The sequence below is a fragment of the Pholcus phalangioides genome, unplaced genomic scaffold (genome assembly GCF_987345545.1).
Source record: "Pholcus phalangioides strain wild (caught in Gottingen) unplaced genomic scaffold, Ppha-v1.0 ptg000042l_1, whole genome shotgun sequence".
Classification (NCBI taxonomy): Eukaryota; Metazoa; Arthropoda; class Arachnida; order Araneae; family Pholcidae; genus Pholcus; species Pholcus phalangioides.
In genome coordinates, this window is record NW_028301628.1 from 29482120 (window position 1) to 29507433 (window position 25314).

Consider the following 25314-nt stretch of genomic DNA (forward strand, 5'->3'; position numbering starts at 1 on the left):
TGAAGAATTCCTTACATTACTGATGATTTTTCATTAATTCTGAAATCATTGCTCATGTGTTAATCTGAACTAATTCCTTTCCTTAAAAATTGTTCCTTGCATTAATTCTGTTTTTTCATAAATTCGTGAGTTGCAGGCGTACCTCAAATTTGCAAATCACATTTGATTCACTAAAAAGTAGGGAATTCATAAAAATTATTAAGGACTTTCAGGCATTATTCAAGAGAATATAATTTATCCAATGAATTGATGTTATAAGTGTTCGGTGTGATATAAATACTGTATGTACAATAGAAGCGTTTCCATTGAGGGAGTTATTAGCTTGTGACATTGAAATCCCCCGTCGGAACAAAAGGTTTTGACACCGTTTAAAGAAATATTTTATTGTTTTTTTGAGCCTGAGAATGCGTGATGCGTTATATCGAATATTAATGGTTACCTCGATAAGATTTTTCTCTTTTTTTTCCCCACTTAATATGAAGGTTTAGTAGCTTCACTAGGGAAACATATTCGCTATAACCGAACGAACAAGAAACGACTGGCCTTGGACGAAGGGCGTTTTGTCACGCAAACAAACTGTTAAAGCAGAAGGTGACTGAGTCAGATTGCGCACGCAGATTTTTCGGTTATGGTTGCGTTTTTAAATGCATGAAAACGAGAAAAAACACGCATAAAATGTTCTGTGGTAGCGATAGATACATTTTACAGCTTCAAGCTGACAGGGCCACAATCAAGGGAGGGGGAAGTCTGGTGCTTCCGGGCGCTGCAGAAGGGGGGGGGGAAGGCCAAACTTTCTAACTGGGTTTCTGAGGACAGGGTGTCCGTATAAAAAAATTAATTTTTATATTTTAATAACTATATAACCCCATGCAACATGTGTGAAAATGACGCGCGAGCGCTTGTGTATATAGGGGGTGAAATATCCTCTTCCCCGTTCCCTTGTATATTCAGAGATGTTATGGTATGAGCTAGTCGTTGTATATAAACGATCTATAATTGATATGTATGTAGAGCAGAGTAGCACAACAGTCAGCGAAAGTTGAAAAGTATCAACATACACAACATGATAAATATCTAGGCTGACCATATTTCCTTCATAAAAATGTGGGACATCGCCAAAAAAAAATTGTCAAAAGCAAGTATAATTTCCATTTAAAGCCGAAAACATCGTCAAAAGGCAAGTAAAGTTGCCGATTACATGCCAAAATAATTCTCAAAGCCAAGTAAAATTGCCTAGTACAAAATGCATGTCGCTGCAGGACACTGCGTCATCCGTCGATCAAATGCACTTAGTGCCCATAAATGACCAAATTCACAGATTATCTCGAAGCATCTTTGCTTAATAAGATAGTATATTTTTCAGATTGCACTTCCATGAGCTCGGTGAAATCGGCTCATGAGCATTCACGAGAACTGATAATATAGACGCAATAAATAACAGCGTAATCATGGTTAACGAGTTTTTCCGATAGATGGATTTCTTTTCTTAGCAGGTGTTTAGGCATCTTTTTTAGTGCAGCGTTAGAGGCCGACGACGAATATTAACGAACTACGTCGTCGGTTGCAATAAATCTTGAGCTAAATCATCCTCCCAAGAGGAAGTGAAGATGATGATGATAATGAACCTTGAGTCTGTCGCACGTACGTACGATTCCTGTCAAATTAAGTTCCTAATTGCGTAATGAGATGATTCTCAGAGGATAAAGTCTTCACTTCTTTGTGGTTGCGATGGCCTTGATTTTGACGAACACAACGGTCATTTATTTATTCAAGTTACGAGCTCTTCTCGTATCGGTTGGAAAGGATTTAAACACTTGCGATAGAGATACTCATCATCTTCATAGAAACAACCCGAGCGAGAAAAGCTTCTGTATATGCAAATACAAATACAAACATAAAGACCACAAGAGGCAAACTGCCTAACGAGGAGGCTGGAAAATGATGCCCATAAAAATTATGGATGTCAAATATAACCAAAATACAGAAAACCAAAGTAAAAGCCCATATCACAAAAGAAAAAAAAAAGCTAACAATTAATACTATACAGAGTGGTGACCGCCCAATAATTATACACGTGACTCCTTGTGAAAAATTAATATAAAAAGTGTTTTCCGTTTTAGGATCGGACGAATATTAAGGGAGTTATAACGTTTAGAAATTTTGTAACGTATGAGTTTTCTAGCGGTCAGTTACGTGCCAAACACCTAACGGAAAAAAAAAAAAAACTCCCATGTAACTGGTTGCCACTAATTGAAAATGAACTGAAATATTCAATTCCGTTAGAAGTAAAGTTCAGTTATTTTCTTTCACGTCTGGCGCTTTTTCCTCTTCACGTAGAGCATGGTTTCTTAACCAGCGCAGGGCCGTCATTTCAACTTTTTCTGGGGGGGGGGGGGGCAAAGCACATGTACCCAATGTATATATATATTTGTATATATATATACCATTTTTAGTGTATTTTCAAAAGCCAGGTGGGGGGGGGGCAACGGGGCCCTCTGCCCCCCTAAATGACGGGCCTGTTAACCAGGGGTCCATGGACCCCTGGAAATTCAAGTAAATACATTTTTTCATACACTGAACGAAATTAGGTGTATTCATAATTTCATCCAGGAATTAGCAGCTTCCCCATTTTTTCTTCAGTATGCAGTTGGGTAGAGACATTGCTCAATGCTGCCAGCTTCTTGTTTTTACTCGCTACGTGGAGTCATCAAAGTAGAACTCTTATTTTGTGAGCGTCTTTTGGAAATTGCAAAGGCTATTGTTGTTTTCGAAATAATAAAAACATTTTGTCACAGGCAAAATTTTGATTGGTAAGAGAAACTTCATTCAATTTGCACTGGAAAATACTTTGGTGAAAAAAAAAAAAAAATTTGCTCCAGTCATCATTCATTGCTTTTTGCACAGATATGCACTGGCAATAAAGATACTTCCACTAACTCTGAAATTAATTTCGTCAATAACTATAAAAGTTGTTAAATTTATCAGAAACAGGTCTTTGAGTCACCGAATTTTAAGAAGATTTTGTTTATGTAAAAAAGAACAAACGTATATATAGCGGTAAGTGTTTAAAATACACGTATAACGTGGATTTAATTTTATTTATCGATCGCACACACACACAGTTTTTGTTCTTTCGGAAACATTTGATATCTTCATGAATTTTAAATCCAAGAACTGTCTCGCCACTGATTTTTATTCATAAATAAATTTTGATATTGCGGAAACATGTAAAACTTTGAATTATACCCGGCTCCTTGCGATTATGCTTCAAGTCAGCGCTATAGTATAAAAGTTTTGTAAAAGATGTGTTATCAAACTTTTACAGTATAATGCCGGCTTAAAACAAGTTTTACCGTGTATTTTAAAGGTGTCGAAGAAGAAACACATACTCGTTGCAAGACTGTTTCCTGGTTTTTATTTTATTATATTTTATGTGTTTAAAAGTGCTTTTCATAGAGGGGTTCGTGATCTTCACTCCACTGACACAAGGGGTCCGTGGAACTAAAAAGCTTAAGAACCCCCTGGTGCTTGCTATTACGTGTTCCTTCGCCCCCACTATATTAGCAAATACATCAGCAGATTTGTTAAGCGTTAGCAAAGCGAGATCTATCGAAAAAATTGTTTTCCCAAAATCAGCACTTTTTTGCCAAAAAATGTGGCAATTTTTTTAAAACTTTAGTTTTATTGATATAATTTTCATTTCATTTTTGATGTCTGATTTATTCGAGAAAGCTTCATTGATATTCATCTTTCATCAGCTTTCAATATACAAACCATGCTAACGTTGTAAAATGGCAGTTGAATTGTTCCCCGCGTAATCGGATATTGCATGCGCTTTAATCGTCGATATCTGATTAGGCGGGACCGACTGTATCTTGTTAATTGAGAGGAGAAGAAAAATAAATGTATATCTCAGAAACTGAATGAGAGAGATCGTATCAGGAATAGTACTGAATGGTACCGGGAATGACTATATCATCAGGAATGCCACTGCGTGGTATCGGGATTGATGATTCATGTGGTATCGAGAACGATGGTATCAAGAATGGTAGTACATGGATTCGGGAATGGTACGGTATAAGGAATGAAATGAGAATCAATATTGGTACTAACAGGAATGGAATCCGATAAAGACGCGAGTACGTTTAATTCTGGGGTGAGAATCACACAGAGGCTTGTCGCTGCTCAGCTTGCGAATTACATATCCAGCCATCTTCACGTTTGTGAACTCGGTCATCTTACTATTTGAGTCGGGGGTACAAATACCCGTGTCCTAAAATAATTCATCACCATGCCATTACAAGTGTATGAAGACTGCGTTTGTAACCCTGCATTGTATGATTTCGATTTACATACACACGCACGCACGCACCTTTGTGCATTTTACCTCTTCTAGAAGTTTGTACATGAATTTGTGGAATCGACTAAATATCAATGGTCAAACTGAACATTCATGAAGAGGGAATGTGAATTTTATCCGCTTACCTCCTGAACTGTTTGAGGAATATATTGATGTTGAGGCTTCGTTTCCCGTCCACAAGGTTTATCTGGAATCAAATTAAAGATCCTGGTCAGTTACAATAACCGATGCGATATCATACAGTATTAATGATGATGTCGATGTGCTTATGGGCACGATGTCAGAGGTCTGACCAGTTCGCGAAATGATCAGACTTCGGACATACAGGGTGTCACATTAATTTGTAAATAGTTTAAAAACTCATAAAACTTGAAGAAATTTGTATATCTTAATGCGGTTTGCGAAGAAGTTATTCTCACGAAGGGGAATTTTTTTTCGGTACAGAAAAAAAACCTAGTCCAGATTTTTGTCGATAGAGAGCGCTACACGAAATCGAATCACTGGATATATGCAAATTAGAGTCCTATAAAATTCACGGTGTACGATTAATAGCTCATTTCTCAATTTTCCCAATATTGTCGCTTACAAAACGTTTTCACTGTTGTGTTGACAATGGTGGATAAAGCAGTATTGGTGAAATTTTTTTACCTCAGCCACTGAATCGCAGACTGAAGCTTTACGAACGTTTCAGACACGGAAAAGATTGAAGAAAGATTTACGTCCAATCACTCCTGCTGGAATTTTGTGCACCGTGTCCTATATAGACAAAAACTGAAACTAATTTTTTCCCCCATACCGAAAAAAAATTCCCTTTCGTGAGAATAACTTTTTTCACAAACTGCATTCATATACATCAATTCCTTCAATTTTTAAACTAATTACGAATTTGTGGGACACCTTGTACATTGCAATCACATACGTACCTCTTGCGTTTCTTTTTTCTTCCTTTCTGTACTCTCGGGGGTTTCCCTCGACCCGAGTTTCGGAGAAGTCTGTCCTGGACTCGTGGACTGGCAGAATAGGCCCTCCATCGTCTCGAAATCCATGTCGTTGCCCGCATCGTTCTCGTCGTGGTCTCTGGCGACCCTTGCCCACAGGTTGTCTTTGCCGATGACTTTGGAGCTGGGGATCTTGCTCCAGTTGAAAGATTTCATCCTCATCTTTGGCTTGGGAGTCCGTTGCTGTGGCAAGACTATGGCGCTGACTTGGTTCGCTGTGGACGGTAATGACGACGGCGAACTGACGGTGCTGACACCGTCAGGCGGTTTAGGACACGAGGGGCCGTTCATGACCTGCATCGACGACCCCTTCGTAAGCATCATTGGAGGGGGCGGCGGGGGTGGTGGAGGTGGAGGGGGAGGCGGAGGGGGTGCCACCATCGTCGCACTATTGCCTCTGTTGTCCTCTGAAGACGAAGATTGTGTCGGATCTCGAGAGCATGAATTGCCAATGGTCGAAGCGGAACCGGAATTGCACGAATTGTCCGATTCTAGGGCACTGGAGCACCGTGAATGAGTCTGTCCCTGCGTCACACTACCGACTTGAACACCAGCAGGACCGATCAGGTTCGTCGAATTTTTCCGTTTGACGGCATCGGATGAATAATCGGAGAACAAACGTTCGTTTTTACAGGGACTAGATACATCGTAAGGGGTAGGTGGCGGGAGATTCTGGCTCGGAGATGAAAGGATTTGGGAATTCAGCGACGACGTCAACGGGAGTTGACTCGGCCTCCTATTGCCGCCGCTATTCTTGTTCATGATGCCATCGACGGCGTCTTCGCTTGCTGTCGTAGGACGGTAATGACATGAGCAATGGCATCGGAGTAGACCGCCGCTCGTCGAAGCTCTCAGTAGCCTCTCGGAATCTTGGGCGTTTTCTAAGAGCGTGGCTCGGTGGACAAGAACCTCGGCCGTCTGCCAAACGACTTCGTAAACGGGGTTCGTCGAATCGACCAGCAGTAGGTGCTGCAGGATGTTTAAGAAACACACTTCCATCGACGTTTCTGTTACCTAGGGGAGAAGAAAAAAAAGATTTCCTTTACAAACGAGATGTAGGAGCCAAGCTATTCGTTTTCAACCAAATTTTCAACCAAAATCACCTTTCCAGGTGTCGTCCGACTGAGGGCTGACTAAAGCCTATTCCTACATTTAAAAATTTGAGTTAGTCGTGTGTGCTCGAGAGTAAAGTGAAACCCCCTTTTTTGCGGACACCGGTGGGACAAAAAAAATTCTTCCATAAAAAGAGGGGAGGGTAACCGTTAATTAAGGGGTTTGAAATGAATACATTTAGTATGGAAGGCAAATTATTATTTGCCCATAGAGAGGGATGACCGTTAAGAGTATACTGACATGCACTGTACTTTTACTTGAATTTTTGCATGATAGTTTCCCAGAAAACAACTAACCTCACAGCGAAAGGAGAAGTACTTAAACAATCACCCTACAGCCCAGACTAGTGAATTAGTGACTTTCATTTGTTTTCTTTGCCCCTACCCCCTTCACAAGAACATCCGAAAGTACCAGTGTTAGTCTCAGATGCTAAGCTGAAGGACACCGTGAAGGATTGGTTGCTCTTTGAGAAGTTCACGTACTGATTGAGAAGATACAAGACTGATTTCAGGTTCAAAATAGTTGGTACATCGTATGGTAGTGTTCAGCATATACGCTGCAAGGAAGAAATTTCTCATTGCTTCCATAGCGTAGTGGTAGCGCACTTATGTGGAATGTGAGAGGCATGGGCGGAGATACCGGGGGGCGTGGCGTGGGGGGTGTTCCTCCCCCCAGCGTCAAAGGTGGAGTCGACTGCTCTAATGTATAAATGTATATATGAATTGACATCATCATTGTGCCCCCCCCAGCAATAATGACCGTGCCTCCCCAAACTTCCAAGTCTACCTCCACCTATGGTGAGAGGACTGTTGTGTTCGAGTTCCAGTGGAGGCAAATGTGAATTTTTCTTTCGTGGTCATTATCTCTGCACATCAACCGATTTCCTGCATATCTTGTGTCAACAAGTGGAGAGGACATCTTTCTCTACAAAGTATCGTGTTTTAACGTGTATAAAGAGTCCCTTTTTTTAGCAAAAATTGGGTCCCAGAACTGGGGGGGGGGGGAGGGAGTTTCTTATAAATGGATAGAAAAATAGATGCACCTTTTCAACTTTTTTCCCAAATTTTATTTCCGAAAAATCAGTGGGTTCCATATACACGTTGAAATGCGGTAGTTACTTCTATTCCGTATAGATACACAGGCTGTTCCAAATTATTTACACAGTAGATATCTCTGCAACCGTTGACTTTAGAAACATACTTCCAGTTGCAAAAAGTTTTCAAATGAAGTGCAGTTTGGTCAAAATATCTCAAATTTTCAAAGGGGCTGTATACGTAAAAAAAGATAAAAAAATTAACTTTTTATGTAGACCTTGCAATCATGCGTGTTAAAACTTCCAATTAGTGAAATGCAGATGCGACTCATTTGCAAAAAAAACTGTATGTTTTTAAATTAATGAATATCTTTGGCTCAGATGTTTTCAGCCTCTATCATCAATTATGATTGAGGGCGTGGTTCACAAATTGCAAGATACAAATTAAATTCAAAGTTGTAAAAATTCTGTAATTGTCAAAATATGTAATTATAATTGATATTTATGGTGAATATAGAAAAATGGCCGAGTTTTCATTCTATCTGTGCACAGTCCTTGAAAATGACAGATTTTCAGCCAATGAAAACAGACAGGCAGCAGAAAACCAACGTCAGCCAAAGTTGGTTTTCTACGGTTTTCCAATTTCAAGGCGTGAATGCGAGTCGATCTCCCATTTAAAAAGGTATCTCCGCAGAGAGAGAGAGAGAGAGAGAGAGAGCGGACAGACCAACAACACAATACTTACATAACATGGAAATTCAAACATTTACCAACTTTACCTCAAAATATAGAAGACAGCACCAAAGAAACCCAAAAAAAGCACAATTCTGACGATATAAATATGTTATGGCCGCACATATTCTCAGAACACACATTCCAGCATGTACCAATAATTGGTGCACATTCGACAATGAAATTTATAACGAATTATTCGTTAGAAATTTCTTAGTCGAATGTGTACGAGGTGCACGTACGGTTAAATAGTTGTAATAGCCAATGAAAACTCGCCAACACAGTGATAAATAGCCAAAACATAGTAAGATTACATTATATATATTTCATTTTTCGATAAATATTGCATTGAAAATTATGAAAATTTTTGCAAATGATTTTTTAGAGCGGGATCTGCATTTCAATGTAATTGAAAGTCAGTAATTGAATCGCACAAGTACAAAAAAAAGTAAATTTCTTTATTTTTTATGTATACGACCCCTGAAACAAACTGAGATTTCAAGTGAAATTGAATCATTGAAATTCACGCCATTTGGGAACTTTTTGTACTTAAGCATGTATCTAAAGCAGTGTTTCCCAAAGTGGGCAATATCACCCCCTGGTGGGCGATGGAATGGTCCAAGGGGGGCGATAGAACTTACTTATTCAACATAGGATCCTATGGGCTTACTTAAGTTATGGGGCGATGAGAGGAAAAAATTTCTGAAGAAGGGGGCTATGGAACAAAAAGTTTGGGAGACCATGATCTAAAGTCAGCGGTTGCAGATATAGTCCTATTGACAAACAATTTGAGATATACAGGGTATCCTGTAAGTCAGTGATTTCTAACGTGGGCGCTAACGCCCCCGGGAAGCGATGGAATGTTCCAGGGGGGGCGGTAGAACCTACGGGTATAACATAAGATCCTATGGGTTAGATTGCGTTGGGGGGCGATGGGAGAAAAAAAATTTCTGAAGAAGGGGGGGGGCGATAGGACAAAATAGGTTGGGAAACTATACTGTAAGTACTAATGTGCTGCCTTCATCTCATCGAACGATTGTCGTAGAGACATGGTTTCGATTTAAAAAATGCACAAAATGAGTTCAAAAATTACTCTGCGGCTTTAAGCGTTGAGCGTGAAAATACAGTGTGGTCACAAGATAAAAACCTACATTTTTATACGGTCCCCCTGTCATCTTACTTCCAATTAGAAAGTTGTTGCTCCGTCTTTTCTGAGTCCCACAAAAAAAAGAGATCCTATATTTAGGATCTCTTTTTTAGGAGATTTGATCCTATTTGATCCTATGTTTAGGATCCTACTTATTAACTGCAGTATTCGCAGAGATATTCGAATTCATAATTCGGAGAAAAGGTGGGAAAGAACTGCATAAAAATGAGGGAAAGGGGCGCTGACCGTTAGTTTTTGCTTTTCTTTCATAACTTTCCCCCGATTTTTGAATTAAAAAATATCTCAGTGAATATTGCACTTACAAACTTGGACTTTTTTGGTATCCTCGGAAAGGACAAAGGGCAACAACTTTCTAATTGGAAAAGCTCTTGTCACCTTCTCATTTGACCAACCCAGATTCAAATCATTTCTCGGTAGTCCGACATACCTGCCGTAAAATAGCGAAAAAGATGTCCATGTGTGAACTGAGGTCGACGCTGTCCGGACTGGACAGCAACCGGCCTTCGTCGGACTTCCTCTGTTCGTCGAAGACGTCCAATTGAACTGCAAGGTCTGTGTTTTTACCATCTTCGCACTCTTTCCTGGAAGAATAATGGCACGATAACAAAGCATTTAAAAGAGACGAATCTCAATATATTGGTCATGGTTTCAACATGAATAACATGAAAGTTCTTGATGATTCACAGAAAACTCCCCGACAACAGTACGTGAATAAGTGACGGAATTATTTAGCAATTTGAGTGAATGTGTGAGGGAGTGATCGAATGAATTGGGGTGGATGAACTAGTGATCGAGCGATTGAGTAACTGACCGTTTTTTGTGTGACTGAGTGAGTAACCATGTGAATAACCGAGTGAGTAGGTGGCTGTATGAATGACCAAGTGAGTGTGTGAGATACCGAGTGAATGAGTAGCCGTGTGAGTGACCAAGTGAGTGAGTGAGTGAATAACCGAGTGAGTGACTCGGAGTGTGTGTGAGTACAAGTTATTGAACACACAATAACTTGTGTGTGAGTTACAGAATGAGCGGGTGAGCGAGCGATTGAGTGACTTACCATATGCGTGAGTGAACCAGCGAGTGACAGAGTGAATGATTAGCTTCAGTTATGGACCTGGTTTACAGTCCATTAAATTTCGCATGTACTAAATTGGACCAACTCCTTCACTCACTTACTAACTCCAACTCTCAACCCCTTATTCACACACTCATTTGATCACCTGCTCTCTCACTCATTCACTTATTCACTCACTCCAACTCTCTCACTCATTCACTTATTCACTCACTAATTTGCTCACCTGTCCCCTTACTCGCTCATCTGTTCATTCACTTGCTCATTCACCCAATCACTTGCACAGTCACTAACTTTCTCACTCACTCACTATGTGACTGCCGATGAATTGTTCGTCGGTAATTTTTTGGGTAGTGACTTGTTGGCGATGAATTTTTTCGCACACGCATCGTGATTGATGGACTTTGATATCAGCATACCGTAATGAAAAGACGTTGAAAAGTAATCAATACGAGATCGGATACGCATTAAAGCGATTGGTAACACGACTCGATTCGTGATTATTAAACAGCGTTAATTGAAAACGTGGCGCATTAAAAAAAACAACGAGAAGTTGCGTTGACGAGCAGTTAGTTAAACAACGCAGAATATAGTTTTTCATGCCTCGGAAAAGTAAACGCGTCATCCGAGCAACATTAAAACACGATATCGTGACACGTCTCGGCCATTCTCTGATAGTAGAAGACGAATATGCGAAGAGATATATACATATAGTGATGCTCCAGAATCATAACTATAAGTTTTTCAACGGGTTTACTATCTCATAATGCACTATGACCGTATAACTTTATGCATATACTGAAGTGTATGTGATAAGAGGGCTCGTTAAGGACTTCTGATAGCGATTCCTTATCCTCGATGACAGTCCTTGAAATAAAAATGTTTTGTACCGGATGCGCGTCTCTGGCATGAACAGAACAAGTTTCCTTCATAGTCTTTTTATACAGCATTAATGTAACCACAGATCTTCCTAATATTCCTTAAAACAGGGGTGCACAACCTGTGGTAAGTCGGCCATATGTGGCCCGCCGAAGGATTCCATCCGACCCTTGAAAAGTGATGCGGTAGAAAAAAATATCAATGCATACCTCGATAAATACTTATACGGATACCACCAATTAGGAACATTGTCAAAGGCAATTAAAGTTGTCAAACATAGCCATAAAAATTTTCAAAAGGGAAGTAAAAAAAAGATTACAATTATAGTCTAAAATTTATCAAAGGAAGGTAAAGTTGCCAATTATAGTCAAAAAATTGTAGAGGCGGGGAAAAGAAAGTTGCCATTTACAGCCTAAAAATTGTCAAAAGTTCGTAAAAGCTTCCAACTTCCAACTATCATTTTAATTTCTGAAAAATCGCCAATGAGACGGGAAACATAGGGTTACTGTAAGCCGGAATGGATGGGAACAAAAAATTGGGGAACTTCCTTCAGCAAATTGTTTCAATTTAAACGTCTTCACCATCTACCTATCACGAAAGCTCTTGATATTTGAAGGGAAAAAAATAACCAATCAAATAAAAATAAAAATAAAGACAAAAGAAGATAAAAATTGAAATTATAATTGCTGAAAGATACAATTAGATTAGAGAAATCGAAAATATTTGTAAACCAAATCTATTTTTTTGGGGTGTTGATAGCAAATGGGAATCCCATATTTACTTTAAATGATGAGTTTTATCAGCTTTTAGACCAGAAACGTAACAAAAGAAATCAGAACTATCCGAACTCACCTTAAATGATCGATAACATCCAGAATTTTCAAACCTGAAAGACAATTTAGAAAATTATATGCCTATACACATGTGAGAATTGATGGGAAATAAAACTGCAGTTTTATGTTTCATAAAGGTAAAATCTAGTACAATATAATCAATTTACTGTTCAATCTCCGTTAGTCATTTAATTATCTTGCATTTAAACTCAACACTCAGTCACGTCACGTATTTGTCGATTAACGTTATATAGATCAGTGTTCTTCAACCACTAGTTCGCGGACCGGTGTGGGTCAGTGAGAACTTTCCGCCGGTCCGCGAAACATTTCGACCAATTTCTATATAACTATTACGGTAAATGCGCCGGTTATTATGCATACTTACCAATCGTCTTGGTAAGTTTGATAAATTTATCACATTTACCGGCGAATGTGTATAATGCCCTAGTATAATTGGTGAATTTGATAGATATGGAAAAATTTCAAATGAGTTTGGTATGTGTGATGAATCATATATATATGAATATAGTCAGACCCCTGATATAATATACAAATTTTACGATCCTACCCCGATATAATATACAAATTTTACGATCCTACCCCGATATAATATACAAATTTTACGATCCTACCCCGATATAAAATACAAATTTTACGATCCTACCCCGATATAATATACAAATTTTACGATCCTACCCCGATATAAAATACAAATTTTACGATCCTACCCCGATATAATATACAAATTTTACGATCCTACCCCGATGTTATGATAACAATTCATGTATGAATTATCATGTATATCATATGGTATGATTTATCATGTTTGCCAACGACGCGACGCTTGGGTATCATGCATAATCGCCGGTAAAAGTATTAATTTGGGGAAATTTATCAAATTTACTGTCACTTGGGTGCTATGCATAATCACCTAAAAGTGATAAATTTAGGGAAATTTATCCAACTTACCAAAATGCTCAGCGATTATGCATAATAACCGGTTATTATGTATGATAACCGGATTTATCACATTTATCATATTAATAATAACATAACCGCTACACAATATTTTAGATTTATTTAAAACATTATACCATTTTTATATTGGGTTATATATCTGTCTTCGTCATCAGCAAGGTCCGCTAATTATTTCTCCCATTTATTTTTTACCGATCCGTGAATTGTTTTTCCTTGTTTATTTATTTATTTTTTGCCCCAACAAATATTTTTTACCATTTATTTATTTTCTGACGGTCCGCAAATTATTTTTCCCACTTATCTGTTTTCTGCTAGTCTGCAAATCATTGCTCCTCTTTATTTAATTTTTTCCGGTCCGCAAATTATTGCTCCCACTTATCTGTTTTCTGCTAGTCCACAAATTATTGCTCCCACTTATCTGTTTTCTGCTAGTCCACAAATTATTGCTCCCCTTTATTTAATTTTTGCCGGTCCGCAAATTATTTCTCCCACTTATCTGTTTTCTGCCACTCCACAAATTATTGGTCCCACTTATCTGTTTTCTGCCACTCCACAAATTATTTTTCCCACTTATCTGTTTTCTGCTAGTCCACAAATTATTGCTCCTCTTTATTTAATTTTTGCCGGTCCGCAAATTATTTCTCCCACTTATCTGTTTTCTGCCACTCTACAAATTATTGCTCCCACTTATCTGTTTTCTGCTAGTCTGCAAATTATTGCTCCTCTTAATTTAATTTTTGCCGGTCCGCAAATTATTTTTCCCACTTATCTGTTTTCTGCTAGTCCACAAATTATTGCTCCTCTTTATTTAATTTTTGCCGGTCCGCAAATTATTTCTCCCACTTATCTGTTTTCCGCCACTCCACAAATTATTGCTCCCACTTATCTGTTTTCTGCTAGTCTGAAAATTATTGCTCCTCTTTAATGAATTTTCGTCGGTCCGCAAATTACTGCTCCCCTTTATTTATTTTTTGCCGGTCTGCAAATTATTTCTCCACAATTATTTTTTGCCGCAGTTTTTATTTTTACATTTCTTTATTTTTAATAATGTCCCCAAAATTTTTCAATAACTTTCATCGGTCCGCAGCTGTAAAAAGGTTGAAGAATGAAGAACATTGATATACAGATCTTATGATATCAAATACGTCACTTAATATGAATCACTATATCAAGGAAAATTTAGAACACATTACAATCAGGACGAACGTTTATGTTTTCCTTTATGAATATCAGAATGGCTTTTTAATGTCATTCACGTCTTAGGAAGTTAGTGGAGCTGTTTCGTCGGCAATGTGTGTAATAATAGGTGGTCGTAATAACATTTCAGTGTCCGGCATTTATATCTGTAGATTTTTCCCTCTCCCATAATTATATTCAGATTGGTTATTATACCTTACAGAACCGGTTGATTTCCATAAGGAACAGGTGCAGGTTAATAAGTAATCCTCCACATATTGCCTGAGAGAGCCATTCATTCAGGACTACCAACTACATCTATATTCATGGCCAGTGTTCGAATATTTCCTTATAGGTTTGGCATTCGGTGTGAATTATTGGCGGATACATACATATAAAGTTTATTACCGGGACTCGTTTGGGAAAATGTTTAATTATAAAATGTTCTAAGAAATTGAATGAATGAGATTTTAGTGACAACATATTCTGCGCACTGCGCTTTTGTAAAAAAATGCAAGAGAAAATACTGTTGCAAAACTTGAAGGGATCTGTTGGAAAATTTCATAAACATTGACGAAAAAAATTTACGATCATTTCTGGAAAAAAAACAACCTATATTTTCTCCCCAAAAATGCTCTTAACCTCCGGCTGGAGCAGGTCAAATGTGGCCCATCCGGCTAATGAAAGGTGTGTGTGTGTTTGGGTAAAAAAGTATTAACACACATATACAACACGATACTATCTATGCTGACTATTCCCTCGATAAAAATGAAAGAAATCGATTCCTACTGGAAAGTACGGTGCGTCGCCAATTATGATCAAAATTTTGTCAATTTCTCACTAAAAAATTGCCAATTTTAGGATATGGAACGCTACAGAAAATGGATTGAAATTCAATTCACGGGGAAAGAGAAAAAAAATGACGTTGAAAATGAATTACTTTGTTTCAATTTGTGTAAGAAATTCACACGTTGATTATTGGGAAAAAATTTGAGTTGGTGAATGAAAAACACTCTTACGTTGTAGTTGTTGGAAAAAAACAACTTTGATTTGATTATTGAAAACAACTACTTAAATTTTTTTGATTATTGCAACAAAAAAAAATTCACGTTATGTTAAAAAATTTACGATGATTAATGAAAAAAAAATTACGATGATTAATGAAAAAAAATTACGTTTAGTGAAAAAAATTACGTTGATTAGTGAAAAAAATATATGTTGATTATTTAAAAAAAAAAAAAACTTTTGATTATTCATAAAAAAAAAACTTTTGATTATTCATAAAAAAAAAACTTTTGATTATTCATAAAAAAAAAACTTTTGATTATTCATAAAAAAAATTTGCGATGATTATTGAAAAAAAAAATTATACGTTGATTATACAGAAAACATTTATCTAGAAGAAAATTATGTTGTTATTTAAGAAATTTCAACCTTTATTTTTTATACGGTATTAGAGAAAAAAAAAGTCATTTCATACAATTATATTGAGTAATTTAATACACGTTATATCTGGGAAACCAATTGCTAATTGCAGTATCCGAACAGCGTAAATACGGAAAAATGACGACCACAGACAGACAGACAGACATGACCGCTGACCGCCCAGAGAGACCATTTTGGGATGGTTTGCGCTCTTTCCCAAAGGGATGGACGGTCTCGGAGAGAATGACGACCATAAGGAAATCAAATAAATTTCATTAAATAAATTCATAAATACCTGAAAACCGCCGAACGAAAAATTCATTCCTCATGTTCCATTCATTTTCTTCGAATTCGCACGAAACAAACCAAGGGCTAGCGCATGTTGTTGCTCTATCTTCTCTCGCGAGAACAGTCTAAATTCTACGATGAGAATTTCTTACCCGTTGTGAGAGAAAACATATCGGCGGGAAGCGTTGATGTGTTAACACGATGGTCATTGATTGAAATCTCTTGATCTGGTCAAGTACCACGGCCGTAAAGAAACATTATTAGAGATACATTATAAGGGTGGCCCTATCGCTTATCTTTGTTGTTTTATGCATTATCAGCGAAAGGAAAGTTATGTTGCGGTCTTTCTCACATAAAATAAAGAGGATTTTAAAGCTCTCTTCTCTCTCTCTCGCTCTCTCTCCCCTCTCTCCGGAAGCGTCAAGTTATTGATGATTGATCGATTGTGAACTTTTTCACCGATAACTAAAAGGGTTCACACACCGAAACAGATATTCTTTCGCGTCTTCTTAACACTTCGATGACATTAGGTAAGAATATTTTAATGTCGTCTTCTACACCAACGGTTCCCAGTCGAAACCCCCAGGGGCCCACGGTGTTTTACTACTACTACTACTACTTAACCGTACATGCACCTCCTACACATTCCTCTGCGGAATTTCTAACGAATCGGTACATGTAGGAAGGTGTTGAGTGTGCATATATGCATGGTGCTAATTTATGATTCCGCACGTATTTATGTTGTCAGAGAACCTTCACGACCGCACAGCTGCTAGGGTCTTTTTACTGAAGGGTTAACGGCCCAATTGTAGAATTATATATTAAAAAAAAATGCTAAGTTTAAAAAAAATGATACAAATAAATTGTAATATTTAATTGAAGAGCACCCACACAATCCTACCACTCTGAAAAATTCTCTTCAGAAAAACCTGAACACAATTTAGAGTTTCTTACAAAATTAGCTCATCTATCCGACATCTTCAACCACATAAATGATCAGAATAGCAAATTGCAAGGAGCTAATATAAATTGTTTCCATGTTGAGGGCAAAAATTAAAGCAATTGATTTTAAAATTGAAATCGTGGGAGGAACGACTCACAAGTTAAAATACGGGATCGTTGTAAACTTGTCAAGGCTTTTTAGAAATGCCACTGGAGAAACTTCCAAAAGCAGAAGCTTAACTAATCATGATTCATTTGCAAAAACTAAGGGAAACTTTCCCGGCATAATTGAGTCATGGATTCGGAATCCGTTCACCGTAAAAGAAGACATGCCCTTGGAAGGGAGGGAAGAAGAAGACTTCATTATAAGGGATATTCATTATTTCAGAGTTATTTCATCATTTCATTATAGATTGACTTAGCTACCTCTGGAAAAGCCTCAAATGACATTCAATGGAAGGAACCTGGCTCACCTTTGGGGCTCATGTAGCCAATGAACTGCCGTGACTCGTGAACAAGGCTTTGCAGAATTTGATTCCATTCCCAACTACCTACCTTTGTGAGCAATATTTTTTATCACTGCTCCAGGTAAAAAATAAATCAGGAGAAAGTCTGCTCAACTTGGACAGCGAGCTACGTGTTAAATTGTCAAAAAATATACTGTAGAACTAAATTTTGAAAACTTACAACAGAAATGTAAATTCATCGTTCATACCCAATCTCTATTTTCTATCATGTATATAATATATCCTTTATGTATAAAACTCAAATTTATTTTATTTGCAATAGTTGTCAAAGCTCAAAGATGTCGTTTGGCTGAGGCGTGGGAGGTCCATGGCAGACAAGATTTCCACGACTAAAAGTATTTGGGAACCGCTGCTGTAAACAATGACCACCAAATAGCCCCTCAGAAAGAAATAGTGAAATAAAACGACTGCGATGCATTTGTTAGTTAAAATTGTAATTAATTCTCCAAAGCGGTGTATTTGAAATTCCATGTTTGTACATCAAACGTACCACTTGTTCCATATTTATATTTAGGTGCGGTAGCCCAGATCGATAAGATACTCGCCTAAAGTACCAAAGGATGTTTAGAGGTGTCACGAGTTCGATACCCGGGGTTCGTCCTTGTCACAAACTTTCCTGACACACGGGTACAACAGAAACGGCGACATGACCACATGAATGGATGCCAGGGGCTCTGCCACCAGACTTATCCCGTTGCCGAGATCTCTTCCAGCCCAGCTTCGTGGCAGAGTCTGGAACAAAGTGAGTGCACCTAACAGTCTGAGTGTGTAGCTAGTGTTGTGCTTGATATTTCAGTGATGCCATCTATACTTCAAATTGTGAGTGTAGTGTAATGATTGAATATTTGTTACGTTGTAGGCCTGTTGCTCTATGTGGCGAGACTTTTTTAACGGGGAGATCAGCTCGCATTCGCACCTTGAAGTTGGAAACCACAGAAAACCAACTTCAGGCCGACCACCACTGTGGCGCCGGTGGGGTTTGAACTCGGATTCTCGCGATGCGAGTCCGTCACTATGACCACTCGACCACCACAGCGGCACGACATGACCACAGTAAAAGATTGCTACCGCAGGGAGTCCCACATCGAGGAATTGGTGCGCTAATCCTTCGGTGAGTATAAAACAGGCAGCCGTTCGGAATCGGCAATAAATTGTGCAGAACATGACCGCGGTGCGACAAAAATGATCAAATGATATTTCTACCTTATATTTATCACTGTATTCATAATGCCGCCATTTCGCCATCATCTCGAAAACTAAAGCCAATTCAGCAAAACCTAGACCAGTTTTTAAATCGGCGGCCCCAATATAGCCTAAAACCATCGGAATTTCTTCAAGAACATTAATTTTTTTTTTGAGCAGTGTGATGCATAATAACCGGATTTATCAGATTTACCGTAACATACAGTAATCTTTAGAGTTATGAGATTGGGCAATCCCTGGTACAGAGGATTTTTACATTCATAACGAGTCCCACATCAAACGAGTGAACAGACAGTATGGGCGCAACAAACATGCGAGAACTTAATAAATACTTTAAAAAAAAAATTCATAAAAATAGGAATGTACCTTATCAAGAACAGTACCCCGAGGCATCGCTACAGAATATACAAGACACACTCGTGTGATTGTATCCGGAGGAATTCGGAAAAAAATTACATAATGATACACATAATCAAGGTCTCAACATATCAAGGACTCTCTTTTCCTCTCCACCACTTATAAAAATATTCATGTAAAATAAATGATTTACATGGAAATACATTTCAGCCATTTCTCATACTAATTCGTATTGACAGGGCAATACCGTGTGAGCTTTCCATAAGATAATGACATGCCGCCATTTTTTTCGCAGTTTTATTATTATTATTTTTTTAAAACCTCCCACCTTTCTTTAAAGAAGAGAGAGATACATACATTATTTAACAACACTCCATGTTACGATTATTATTATTATTATTGTTATAAATATAACAAAACATGGGCGTGTACGATTTGCGTTGCTTGTTATTAGAGGTACATTTTGATAGTAACCTTGACACGATATTCTATTGTATTCATTTGTCAGACACCTAAATGGCCGTCTTTTATTAATCTGGTTGAGGTATTCAATGGCCCTTCTCTCTCTTGGGGGATTATATGTCCAAGGTTATCATCGCCGTCATCAGGTAGGCAATTTCTCTCTTAACTAGGCCCCGCTGTCTTTTCTTCACCTATCCCCGTGAAGAATTAGCGGCTATATTTTTGGAGGCTATTATTTTTCAAGATCGGTCATGTTTAAAATATGATATATCACTATTTCAGTCACGCCACATTCATTTTTTACGTGCTTATGCTTGCGAAGGCTAATTAGGCTTGAGACCGGACTTGGATCTGCTGGAGAAGTGGTTGTCGTTGTTTTTTTTGTTTGTAGAACGTTCCGTGGTAAGTTTTCGGTCATGTCTCGTGTGGGCGACATAACCGCCTCATCCTTTAGGGAATGGGTGCCTCAATCTTTAGGAGAGTGTGGGCCACTTCATTGGTTTGAAAACGTGTCGCGGGCTAAAGCGATCTGTAAATATTCCGTGGGCCATTTGGAATGATATGGAGCTTCACCACAGGCCGCTTAAGTGCTCTGGAGCTGCGTCACTTAAGTGATCGATAAATGTGCCGCGGGTTACTTAAGTGATCTGTAAACATAAAAATCTTAGCTCATTTTTCGAAAATTTGGTTCTAGTTTACGGGCTACTCAGGTGACTCCGAGAGCCACATTTGGCCTGATATGGCCATGGGTTGGACATGTACGCTTTATAAAGTGCTCGGTTCGAAGTAAGAACCTGTTGCCATCGTACCCTTAAAGGAAATTGAGAGAGAATAATATAATAACAGACACGGCCGGACATGAGAATGTTATACCCCTCTACACTATCTGTATGAATGGGTCCTCAAGGCCGTAGCGAGGGGGGGCTGGTTCTCCTCTTTTCAAAACGTCAGCTATGCATCATTTTATCCATTGGCGTACGCAAAGGGGGGTTGGGGTTCTAACCCCTCCCCTCAAGCTGAAATTATAGTGTTATTTTGCAGGAAAAATCGGAAACCCACCCCCCCCCTTGAGAAAATTCTGCTCACGCCTATGATTTCATCTAATTTTATGTTCATCTTTGTGCGCAATTTAGATAACGGCAATGAGCAGTATTGCAAACTTAAATCTATCCGCGTTAAATTTTATAATATTTTTTGCATTTAATATTTGCATCAAAGTTTGTCTTTTTGCAAGGAATATTTTTTGTACTGTGGTATTGCGAAGGTCGCGTAATACATCTAAGCACCTGTTCTCTAAGTAAACTTCGTCCCTTATGAGTTTAATAAAATATAACTTTCAATTGTACTCCGTATCTACTCGATCCACTCGATCTATGCATTTTGTCTTCCATTTTTCCCTCTTCCCTTATTTCAAACAATACAATAATCTAATTTAAATTTCAATTTTTAATCTTTCCTCACAACAGCCTCCCCCAATTACATTGGGAGCATGAATCTAAGACCGGCTGAAGGTCAAGGGACTATGAGGGAACGTCAGAAATCCTAACCCAGGAACATAAGTCCAGAGGATGTGGGGTGGGGGGGGGGGGACGACGGTTCGCTGCTAAATCGGAAAACGAAAAAAGTATTGTCATATTCACGGTTGTGAAATTGAAATACGTATTTGAAATTCCCTCTCTGTGACAACTGTTGCTACCAGGAATTCAGACATTAAGGATGAGTGTAACCGAAAACCACACGAATCGGAAGAAAACAAAAATGCCTGGATCGGAACTATGAAACCGACATTACGGATTCATGAACCGTATCATACGTAATAATAATAGTATTAGTGTAGAAGTATAATAACGCATATAAATGCCAAAAGATCTAGAAAACGAAAGAGTTGCATGTAATGCCTCACCGAGGAACTCGTTACGAATGCGAATGCGGTCTCGAAAAGAAGCCGCAGAGATGATGACGCAATTGACGAAAGCGACCAGAGATGTCGTGTAATTATCGTCGGTCGACGATTTCTTCAATTCGTCGACAACCACTTGGAATCTGTAACGAAGTTTCTTCGAAATCTATTAGGAAAAAAATATATATATAGATGAACAATATCACGTCATAGGAATTTCCAATTAAAATGAAAATATATCACTTTGATCATGGCCCACACATGCAAGGGAGAAAGATGCCATTCTATCTAGGGCTCTTTTTCAATATTCATGTTCGAGCGACTCATATCCCAGCAGTCGAAGTTGAACTCTAAATTTAATGGGCCAGAGTAAGGTCTTTTTGCGGTCAAGAGAGTCAAGGGAGGGGGCGGAAAAATTCCATCTACCCCCCCCCCCCCAACAGTTTTTAGTTGCGCGGCCCTGTTGAAACCCCAGCTGAAACCATAGCTTGATTCATATCCCAAGTCAGGCATTTCCTCATGAGCAAGTGAGACGCTGGGTACTGGACTCTCCATTATTTCAGGGGCCCCCAAATTTAAACATCATATCCGATAATTAACAAAACATCTTTGAGTCGAGTCACTGGGGGCTCACCACTCTTGCTTTGTTTTCCAGGACTTTCTTCGCGTTTATAAGAGTGAGTCTTCGGCTCTGACTGACAGAAACTCTTTTGTTCGATTTATACTCTCTATTACATAAAATTGGAATTTAAAAATAATAATTATCACAAAATTACGAATAAAAGCCATTACTACAGATATAACGGGATGATTTACTTTGTATTGCTCCAACGTCTCCAAAGCACGTCCGTGGCCTTCACGACTGTAGACACACAAGGCTGATAGTAAATCAAATACTTGCTTCTTCGAAATGTTGTCTTCATTACCGATTGCTTTAATGGGAAAGAAGAATCATCATTAATTACATGATGAAAAATTAAAAAAAAAAATTTTATCTGAAGAACAAATAGTTTTTTTTTGAAATATTCATAATAATTACACAATGAATCATAGTCATTGTGTATTTAATTAGTCATTACACATATTCAACAAAAAATTTAGTTTACACTCAATGATGAAAATACAAATTTTCATCAAATTTTATCTTTCAATCATCATCATTCCAAATTCTTTAATTTTGTCTTATTTTATCACTTTTTTAATTTAATTTTTTTGGATTTTAAGTATAATATCGTAGATTTTTAAACATAATTTCGGCAGTTTTGAAATATACTTTTGTCGATTCTTCTTTCACCTGCTGTTTTAATATTTCTGATCTATTTGTCTCACATTTCTTACGTACATATACATCTGTTTCTTAATTTTTTTATCCAATTTTGTCAGTTTTTTTTTGTCAATCATACAATTTCGCCAATTTTTTTGATTGATATTGTCAATTTTTCATCAATTTCGTCAATTTTTTCACAATCTTTTTCATAATTTTTTGTCAATTTTTTTCATTACTTTTTTTATCCAATTTTGTATTTTCTTTATCAGGTTTTTATCCAATTTTGTTATTTTCATCACTTTTTTCTCCAAATCTGTCAATTTCTCATCGTTTTTTTCTATAATTTTGTTAATTTTTTCATAATTTTTTATACATTTTTGTCAATTTTTTCATTCAATTTTGTCCGTTTTTTATCAATAATCCAACTTTGCTAATTTTTTCTCGATATTATCAGTTTTTTTCCCATCCAATTTCGTCACTTTTTCGACTAAATTTTGAAAATTTTTATCATCTGATTTCGTCTAAAACGTTCAAACTTATCTTGCGAGAATTGTAATTAAAATGTAAAAACATCGTAATTGATAATTTTTTTTTTTTGACACGAACATAATCCGAATATAATGCTACATTAACATATTGATTAAAGTCTGGGATAAAACTTAATTATCTCACCTAGAGATGATAATTACCACGTCAAAAACAAACAGTTTAAAATAATTTTCTCGGGATATGCATTGAATAAGTATTTATTATAAAACCACCGTAGCAAAGAATGAGAAAACATGTACAGTAGTTAAAATATTACCAACACACACACAGATGTTAATCAATCTAGAGTTATTATCCGACGTTGATCTGAGATAATCTTATCTTAGGGCGAGGTCGGATATAGAAAAGTATAAATGAAAGTTCTTTTAAAACGAATGACTTTTCAATATTATTTTTCTCAAAGAAAGAATTATTTTCTTATCGTTTTGATCGTTTTCAAGGGTTGCGTGCGGTGATGATGACAAAACCACAACCAGTAGTTTTTAATTGCAATGAGAGTTTCGCCTTTAGACACTGACCTCAATGCATCACACAAACAAAAAACAAAACCTGGTTTCGGCGATACCATGTCTTACCATGTCGTAATGTATGCGTGAAAAAGAAATAAGAGGAAATACTTTCTAGTTCTCACGCTATTCAGAATAATTTGCGAGAAACTTTATTTGTCCTTTGTTGAAAGGCGTTTATTTGCACTCCGTTTTGATTTTGGATTTCTTTTTTCAGGTTTTTATCATTTAATTTAGGTTGATAAATCTATTTTCTCATCTCATTAGTTTTCCATTTTCAAGATATTGATTGGTTAAAAATTTTCAGAAAAATTTTGTTTTTGTAATTCAATTTTTTTCTTTCATTTAATATTTTAATATTGCAATTTTTGGATTTTTTTTTCCAGTCAATTTTGTCAATTTCTTTCTTGTTTTGTCAATGTTTTCATCTTATTTTTCTTCCATTCGAAAATTTTCCTCTTTTTTTCTTCACGTAAATTGCTCAATTTCTCCTTCTTTAAAGTTCTTCATTTATTTTTTTATTCTTCAATTTATTATATATTTGTTTGCGAAAATTCTTATGAAATTATTGCTACGAAAATTTCACACTAAAATCCGCGCATTTCCGAAATTTAGCGCTAAAATTCTTAATTTTGAAAATACTCTCACTTTTGAAAATACTCTTTGAGTCTTTGTTCTCAAAACTTCTCATTAAATATTTTTTTGAAAATTTTTCATTATATCCTGTTTTCAAAATTTCCATTTAAATCGTTTTCAAAATTTCTATTTAAACTCTGTTCTTAAAATTTCTACTTGTATCCTGTTTCTTAGATTCTTATTGAATCCTGTTACTTAGATTCTTATTGAATCCTGTTTCTTAGATTCTTATTGAATCCTGTTTCTTAGATTCTTATTGAATTCTGTTGCTTAGATTCTTCTTGAATCCTTTTGCTTAGATTTTTTCCCGGTTTCAGAGATACCATGTGTTACAAGAAGGTGTCGTAATGTATGCGTGAAAAAGAAATAAGAGGAAATACTTTCTAGTTCTTACGCTATTCAGAATAATTTGCGAGAAGCTTAATTTGTCCTTTGTTGAGGCGTTTATTTACCCTCCGTTTTGAGTTTGAATTTTATTTCATTTCCAACTCTTATTTGTTTAATTTCATCTATTTTTATTTCATTAGTTTTCAATTCTATCTCTACCATCATTTTCTTTTTAATTTTATAATTTTATTAATTAAATTTATATTTTTGCAAATTTTTTTTATAATTTTGAATACATTTTTTTCATTTTATATTGAAACCATTACATGAAATTCAAGAATTTAAGCAATTTGGTTTTTCTAATTCATTTTTTTTTCCTTCATTAAATATTGCAAGTTCTCCCATTCAATTTTGTCAATTTTTTTTCACCTTTTTTTTTGTTTTCTTACATTCCTTTTCCCTTTTTTTTTCAATCGAATTTCTCGATTTTTTTCTTTTTAATGGTCTTAATTTATTTTTTATTCTTCAATTTCTTTTATCTTTGTTTTTGTAGTCTTATTAAATCTTTTTTTTTTTTCGAAAATTC

The 25314-nt window shown here is 36.9% G+C and overlaps 1 protein-coding gene across 2 annotated transcripts in view; it reads right to left on the bottom strand.

Annotated features, from left to right (window-relative positions):
- Positions 1-25314, bottom strand: part of LOC149064768 (inverted formin-2-like) — a 106137-nt gene that overhangs the window by 12298 nt on the left and 68525 nt on the right. The window contains exons 3-8 of one of the 2 annotated variants that reach the window (XM_089255252.1): positions 22260-22375; positions 21447-21609; positions 12205-12238; positions 9832-9985; positions 5284-6372; positions 4486-4547 (exon numbers count right to left, since the gene is read on the bottom strand). In XM_089255252.1, the coding sequence (XP_089111378.1) occupies positions 4486-4547; positions 5284-6372; positions 9832-9985; positions 12205-12238; positions 21447-21609; positions 22260-22375 (1618 nt within the window). Of the gene's footprint in view, positions 1-4485; positions 4548-5283; positions 6373-9831; positions 9986-12204; positions 12239-16059; positions 16221-21446; positions 21610-22259; positions 22376-25314 lie in introns of those variants that run through there. The other variant, XM_089255254.1, reaches the window with a different exon arrangement.